Genomic DNA, 7,952 nt, shown 5'->3' on the forward strand with positions numbered 1-7,952 from the left:
AAAACAAATATGACGACAAAATTAAGAAAATTATATATGTATATATAATAAAAAAAGGTTATTTTTCTTTTATATTAATTATTATAAAATAATTAGAAAATAAATATCATAAAAATTATTATAAATTATATAGAATAAAAGTTCTGTATCTCATAGGAGTAAAAAAAATGGAATATTTCAAAAATAATAAAAAAAAGGTTTAAAACAGAACAACCAGTATTTGCTACGGAGGTTTTGTCTGACTTTATGTATCGATCCCAAGTTTCATCACCACGAGTTGTGATCATCATCAGGATTCAGGACACACCCATCAAGAGGGGACTAAAAAACCAACCAAAAAACAAGGAAAAGAAAAGGGGATTAAAAAAGAAGAAAAAAGAAAGTGATAGTCAAAAACAAAATAATATGATAGGATTATTGACTTTTTCGGTGAAAGAATTTGTCATATATCACTGTAAAATTTATTTAAAAGAATAATAATATCATTTTATACATAATTTTTTGACGTTGTATGTTTGTATGGTGGTGCTTAGTTGAGACTAAGGGGTCATGGTCCCAAACTTTTGTTAAAAAAATTAGTAGTATTTTTTTAAAAAATAAAAAATAGTTCAGTTGGCTTAAATACTTTATTATGACTTAAAATACTAAAGTTTAATTTTTATCTCTATTCAATAAGTAATACTCCTTCTACTTTTGAGTTCAAATATAAAAAATTAGGTATTTTTTATTTATGTAATTTGATATTATTTTATATTTTACTGTTTATTTAATTTAATTTTTTATATGATAAAAAATATTAGAATATTCAATAAGTATTGATATTATTATATTTGTATAAATTGATAAAAAACTGAGACGCACCAAAACATCTCTCTCTCTCTCTCTCTCTCTCTCTCTCTCTCTCTCTCTGAATTTTGTAAAAACTCACCCGTGACACAGAGAATCGCAGAAAGCGACCGGTACTTATACTAAGACAAACTCTCATATTGAGTCTACTTTCTCTCCCTTGTATTTAAGTGTGAAGTTTTGTGATTTGTATTTCTGTGGCAAAAGTAGAAGAAGGAGGAGACGGGAAATGTGGGGATTTGGTGGCAGATGTTACTGGGGAAAGAAGGTAGCTGGCGACAAAGCAGATGGGATTGTTGTGGTGTTCGCATGGATGTCCAGCGATGACAAGCACTTAGACAAATATGTTGACCTCTATTCCTCTCTCCGATGGAATTCCCTCATCTGCCATTCTCAATTCCTCAATATGTCAGTTCTCCCTCTATCCTCATCTTCAATTCAATTCAATTCCCCTCTATATCATCAACTGTTTGATATAAGGTCTTCAATTCAAATCTATCTGTACTCTGTTTACCTATTTTCAGTTCAATTTTGAGTAGTGATTAGTGATAGTTATGAGGTACTACAACCCTTAAGGCGCTATTGTCTATTTGGGCTTAACTATTACAGATCCAACAACAAGATACATATTTATATCACAAGAGGAATGGGTCGTTACTCATTCCCGACTAAGCATTGATCCAAGATAAGAAAATTTACTTGTATAATTTTCAGTTTCATTCGAAGCCTGTGGTCACTGATGTGTACATTCTAGACCAAGATAATCCATCTTTTGTTTGCTGAAGGAACCATCCCCTGTTGTTTTATGAAGTGTAATCAGTAGTGGTTCCCCTGTCTTAGGATTCTCAGATAGACACACAATCTATTGTTTCTTGGTTAGCTCGAACTGTTAGAGTGTGAAGCCATAGTTTTATCCATATTTCTCAAGGTTGCCTTTAGCATCTAACCTTGCCTTGAATGGATCAATATGGTTGTCATGGCCGAAAAATGTGCCATTAGGTTAAATTTTTATCTCGATGATTTCTTTAGGAATAGAATTTCCATCCATTTTTTTTTTTTTATAAATTGCTATTTTCTAGCAGTAAAACAATTATTGTTGATTGTAAAAAGCCAAAAAGTCAAAGTTGAAAGTTTTCATTTTAGGTTTTACCTTTGGTTGGGTAATGATGTTTGGATTGATGATGTTACAACCAAGTGATTAATTTCAAATGTCAAACCTCTTATTCAAGGGGTTTATTTGGAGAATACTTTGGGTTCTTTGCATATCTCAATGTATTCTGGATGATGATTGAGACCCTGCTATTATTTGCAGGTTCTTTCCTGAGAAAGCCACAGCTCTTGCTGTTGATATTCTTAATGAACTTGTTGAGGTAAGTTTAGCTCTACTCTATTTTGTAGGTCTTTCAACCATGCATTAAGTCAATCAAAATTTTGCCCTATAAGTTCAAGCTTACAAATACTGTTTTTTAAGTTTTTATGCATCAATATGCAGGTGCTGAAAATTAGGCCTTGCCCCCTTGTGTTTGCATCATTTTCGGGTGGTTCAAAAGCTTGCATGCTCAAGATTCTTCAGGTACTCTGTTTTACGCGATGACTTTTCATTTTATTTATTTGTTTATGTTTCTTTTCATGCTATAAAACCTCTAGTCTAACATTTGACGACTCTATATTACTTCGATCCAGATAATCAATGGGACTTCTGAAGCACATAATATGGTATGTTTTCTTCCGGCAGCACTTTAGTGGAAGATTTAGTTTATGTTTTATAATTAGTTTACTCATCAGGTCCCACAATTTCTCAAATTCTTAGTGTGTCGTGGGAAATGAGATAAGTTCAGTCCCTAGCTTGCTACTCTATATTCCATAATTTAAGTGATCCTATTTTGTTTCTATAATATGATCATGTGTATATTTGGTGCTGATATTTTGTTATTGCAACTTTTCTGTTCACTGATAGTCTTATTCATGTGCTCACTGCTCTAAACTATTTTCTTGGTACAGGATGACTATCGGCTTGTTAAGGATTGTATATCTGGTTACATTTATGATTCCAGTCCGGTTGATTTTACCAGTGATTTGGGTGTTCGATTTCTTCTACAACCAACTGTTTTGAAAGTTTCCCATCCACCAAGATTTGCTTTGTGGGTTGCAAATAGCATAGCATCTGGTCTTGATTCTCTTTTCCTTAGCAGATTTGAAGCGCAGCGTGCAGAGTATTGGCGTACTCTATACTCAACCACTGTAAGTAAATGACAATACATGATTTATTGATATCTAATCATCAGCACCACCTCCCCCTTCTCCCATCTTTTCTCCTTTTTAAGTTATCTGCTTACGTAATATTATTGTGCAGAGTATGAAGGTCCCGTATCTCATTTTGTGTTCAGAAAATGATGATCTTGCTCCAGTTCAAGTTATTTCAAATTTTTCTGATAAACTTAAATACTTTGGAGGAGATGTCAAATTGTTAAAATGGAGTAATTCTCCTCATGTAGGTCAGTATCTTGATCAATTATACTTAATAGCAGATGGATGAGATAATAGATAATTCTTCAAGACAAACCGTTTCCTAATTCAATTATGAAGATCCTATTATGACCATGTAATTCTAAGATATACTAGCATATATCTAATCTTTATGATAATTTTCCTTGTCCATATGACTGTATGAGTATTCAGTGTGGAATATCTGTGTGATTAACTATAATTGCTTGCCTTCTCCATGCTACATTTGTCTTGTTCAATCTATTTCAGATGAATGTTTATTTATTATATATTAGCATTTTACATAAAATTAATGATTACTAGCATAGGCATGCAACTTGCATATCCTTTTCTTTCCCTGGCCTGTATTATGTTATCTAAGAAAATGGTATTAGTTTATGGAAAATGTAAAGTCTTGCCAATGAAGGAGAGCCTCGGAGCAACGGTTGAGTTGTCTCCGTGTGACCTCAAGGTCACGGGTTTAAGAAGTGGAAGCAGCCATTGATGTAATTATTAGGTTAGGCTGTGTACATTCCACTATTGTTTTTAATAGTCTTGGCAATGAACGGTTGTCTGCCTCCTTTCCCATAAGCTCTGCATTTAGATCCCAACTCAAGTTTGTATGCTAGTCTGATCAAATATTGCATGATTCCAAGCACTTGAGTCTGCAACGATGCAAATCATGAATAGGAATGATTTTTAGTTGCTTTACGTCCTGCCTAAAACTGAAATGAACATTATACCAGAGGTAAATGTATTGAACTTCACTATATTTTTCTCACAGGTCATTATCGGCATCATCCAGTGGATTACAAGGCTGCTATTTCTGAGATCCTTGGCAAGGCAGTTGCAATTTACCGTCGCAAAAATCAACGAACTGAAGATGAGGTCCTAGGCATAGAGGGAACTAGAGATGAGACCACAGATCCATTCTCTGAATTGAGGAAAGCAGCAGTGACCTCAACTAGTTTTCAGGGTTTTGCTGTTTCTCCAAGTGACAATCTGTCACCTGTTTCAATGGAGTACTACGATGGTAAAGATGTGGGCTCCATACCTGATGAACGCAAGGAAGGTTTTATTCATCTGCCAAGCCATGCAAGCATCAATGCGCATGGTGTTCTTGGCCAAATACTGTTTGATGTTTGTGTTCCAAGGAACGTTGACGATTGGGATATCAGGTCAAATTCCAAGAATGCAGTGTTACATGGTACAAGAAGGCATGCTCCATTTAATCCTATAAAATGTATTCGGCGCTCAAGATTGTAAGACTTGTGTGACAAAAGTTTCAGGTGAACTCTTGCAATCTTTGGAGGCATAAGGACTAATAAGCTCCTTCTTATGCTTCTTTAAGCACCAAGGAGTAGGCAATGTAAGCCTTGTTTAATATGGTAAATTGTACAGCTACCTCATCGGAGAAAAAACTATTATGGTTTTGACTGAGATCACTGTAACAAGAATAAAGAGGATGTTGTAAATGTAATGTAATAATATCCTTGTATTACGTGTAGAGATTCTGTTCGTACTGAAGAAACTTGTGCAAATAACTGCTCTAGAATTAGATACGCAGTGATCGCCAGATAAGTATATAGGCATAGAGTATTAGAGTTCACTATCTACCTCATTCCTTCATTCAAACTCAGAACAAGATAAGGATGTTTTACTCTTCGTAGATAGACTTCTGTTAGGTACACATTACACAATATATCTTAATACACATTATAAAATATTTTAATAATAATTTCCATTTTTAAAATAGCAAATGAACTACCGAATTTTTTATGCAAGAATTTTCTCTATTGTGATTTCTATCTTTCTTTTCCCTCTCAGTAGGTTTGATTTCATTCTTTTGAATTAAAATTTGAAGAAAATATACACTTTTGACTATTTGTTCAGAAAACAAAGCGTATCTTTACAATTTTAGAACTTTTATGAGTGGGGCTTGTTGATGTATCAGTGGTTCACAGATATGCTTAGACTAATTAATAAGATGGTTGGAGGTCAGTTTAAAAATTTTGAATTATGTTTTTGGATAAATGGTCAGGGATCAAAAATTACATTTACTTTAAATTTTGAAGTATGTTAAAATTTGTGCTAAGAATTAGAATTCACTCAAGAGTTGAATTCTTTTTTTTTTTTTTTTTTAGTTGCTATTTTGGACCCCTCAATTTTAGTTTGCAATCCATTATTATTATTGCTCCAACAGAGGCTTGTTGTGACTACTCTTGATATGTGTGTGCCTCCTCTTTATGTTCTTGCTCTATCGTTTCAATATATATTTCGGTGACACTTTATTTACTCGCTCAAAGCTTAACGCGCTCAGAGAGTGACAATACAATATCCCTCTTGACTCGAATAATAAGCACTGCCATTTAACTTCAGCTGCTACTTTATCGTATGTAACTGTAAACTTGTTGAATGTTGAGTTAGAAACTTATTCTACAACTTCATATACTATATAGCCTAAAGCGGAGTGCGTTGATCTTGTGATGCAATTCACCTTTTTTCTGAATTGTGCTTAGACTTTCCTAAACTTCTGGTGAGTATACACCTGTTAAAATGAGCTTCTATTGAGAATTTTGTTGTACACGGTATGACGGTATGAAAATCTGCAGTATCTGATTCTCTCTCTCTCTCTACTCTCTACTTCCTAGGCAATTATCGTACTGTTTGACAAATTGGATATGTGAGTTGTTCCGCATAATGAACTTGTTAAAAAAATCATGCATGCTCTCGCTCCTTTGTGTGCTTCTCATCTCGACCCAGAAGTGGTGATCAAAATAAACTGAAATCCATAAATGACGATCTTCGAAAAGTTATGCAAAAATGCCTAAATCAGAACTAAAATACACTGAAGAACATGCAATTTACACCTCTACTTCACAGGCAAAACACATAATGAAATTAACAGCATCACTTAAATCCTAATAAAAATAACATTACTTGAAAACCACTTGTTGTCTCCAATACCATACTTCATCAGAAAATCATTCCAATTCCTATCAAATGATTCTTTTGTAAGAGAGTTCCAAACAACATGACTCATCGTGTGTTCGATTTTTTCATGTCGCTTGTAGCCATTTGATTTACTTGGAATCTTATTCATGATGTGCCAAATACACCACCTGTAAATTGTTGTAGGCATACAAGTCTCAATAGTTCTTTGCATCGATGCGCATTGATCGGTAAGAATGCCTTTCGGAGCCCTTCCTCCCATGCGACGAAGCCAATATTCAAATAATCATTTGAATGATTGAATATCCTCGTTTTTTTTATCAAAGCACATCCCATAAGTGTTGACTGACCATGATGATTCACCTCGACAAAAGAACAAAAAATCAAATTATAGCTGAATACCACGACACAGAAACAACATCGTTAATCCACCAAAATAATATCTCTTTACACCGAAAATGGTACCAAATACACATAAACCAAAACAACATATTATCTATTTGTATTGTAAGTGGTATCGAATGAAATAACATCTCTAAAATACTCACAGGCAGCCTTACTTCTTGCGTCAGTCCAAAAAACAATCTTATTTGACTGATCAACCTCAAGTTCAAGCCTGAAAAAGAAATTTTGATTATTCTCTTTCATTCTTAACAAATATTTCCTAAATTCTTTTGCATCCTCTAGTTTTGAAATATTCTGCAGTTCTCTCGTGATGTAATTTTTCACATCTTTTTCAATAAAACTTAACCCACAATGACCCTCTGCTGTTGTGACAAATGATTGTTATATTTTGCTTGGCCTGATTCCAGCTTCCTTGTTATTCTCTATTATACTTCGTACGGACATACTTAGTTTCCTGTACTATTTAAGCATCTCTGCTTGATTTGCACAACAGGGATGTGAATGATGCAGCACAACCTTCGAAATGATCCAAATACCAATGTGCTTCAATATGTGTATATAAATTTTTGCAGGACAATTTAATCCAACTGAGGAATTTGTCTTCTCAATTGGAGATATTTTCGATTTCCATTTTCCCTCTCTGCTACATGTAATCAATTGGTTTTTAATTTCATTTTCCTTCTTATTTAGCGTCGAACTCTTGTAGAAAAATCTGTAACTTTTGAATAATCTTTGTAAAATTTTGCAGCATCTTTAAGCGTGTTAAAAGTCATCCCAACCTTCGGAACAAGGTGCTCATCAACATCGCACAGAAACTGCAAAATATACCGAAAATAGTGCACAATACACCATATTATCTAGATTCATAACTCATCATCAAACATAATAAAATCATATTCAGAACTCATCATCAAACAGAAACTAAAACAATTCAACTATAAAATCATAAACTACAAACAAACTACATTATCTAGATTCAAACCGCACCTTACTACTTGATTTGATTCAAAACAATAATACAATTCACCCTCGTTCAATTGAAAAGTTTGAACCTGTAAATACACCGAAAAGTCCCCATAATACACCAAAATAGTTCTGATATACACTGAAATGAAAAATATAATAGATTCATCAGAACTCCTAAAATACATTCAATTCAAACCATCTACAATGAACAACAATTTTCACAAGCAATTACACAACATTATTCACCTACAGAATCATAAACTACTTACGAAAATATTAACTACAATTGAACCACACAT

General features: G+C 33.6%; 1 protein-coding gene across 5 annotated transcripts; it reads left to right on the forward strand.

Annotated features, from left to right (window-relative positions):
- Positions 850-4,946, forward strand: LOC107605824. Of its 5 annotated transcripts, none has more exons than XM_021106235.1 (8): positions 850-959; positions 1,054-1,326; positions 2,159-2,216; positions 2,339-2,419; positions 2,530-2,562; positions 2,848-3,087; positions 3,200-3,341; positions 4,115-4,946. In XM_021106235.1, exons 2-8 carry the CDS (start codon positions 1,076-1,078, stop codon positions 4,594-4,596), a joined length of 1,287 nt encoding a protein of 428 aa, XP_020961894.1. In that variant the 5' UTR covers positions 850-959; positions 1,054-1,075; the 3' UTR covers positions 4,597-4,946. The 5 variants fall into 5 exon arrangements, with proteins under 5 accessions (XP_020961894.1, XP_016163226.1, XP_020961893.1 ...); XM_016307740.2 differs by having other exon boundaries at positions 1,054-1,254; XM_021106234.1 differs by having other exon boundaries at positions 855-959; positions 1,057-1,326.

This window comes from Arachis ipaensis, chromosome B07 (assembly GCF_000816755.2).
Source record: "Arachis ipaensis cultivar K30076 chromosome B07, Araip1.1, whole genome shotgun sequence".
NCBI lineage: Eukaryota > Viridiplantae > Streptophyta > Magnoliopsida > Fabales > Fabaceae > Arachis > Arachis ipaensis.

Excerpts from the sequence above, each read along its gene's own strand:
- LOC107605824 (XM_021106235.1), top strand. The coding sequence starts at position 1,076 with ATGTGGGGATTTGGTGGCAGATGTTACTGGGGAAAGAAGGTAGCTGGC. Across the intron at positions 1,327-2,158 it reads CATCAACTGTTTGATATAAG|GTTCTTTCCTGAGAAAGCCA; the intron begins GTCTTCAATTCA and ends TATTATTTGCAG. Across the intron at positions 2,420-2,529 it reads GCATGCTCAAGATTCTTCAG|ATAATCAATGGGACTTCTGA; the intron begins GTACTCTGTTTT and ends ACTTCGATCCAG.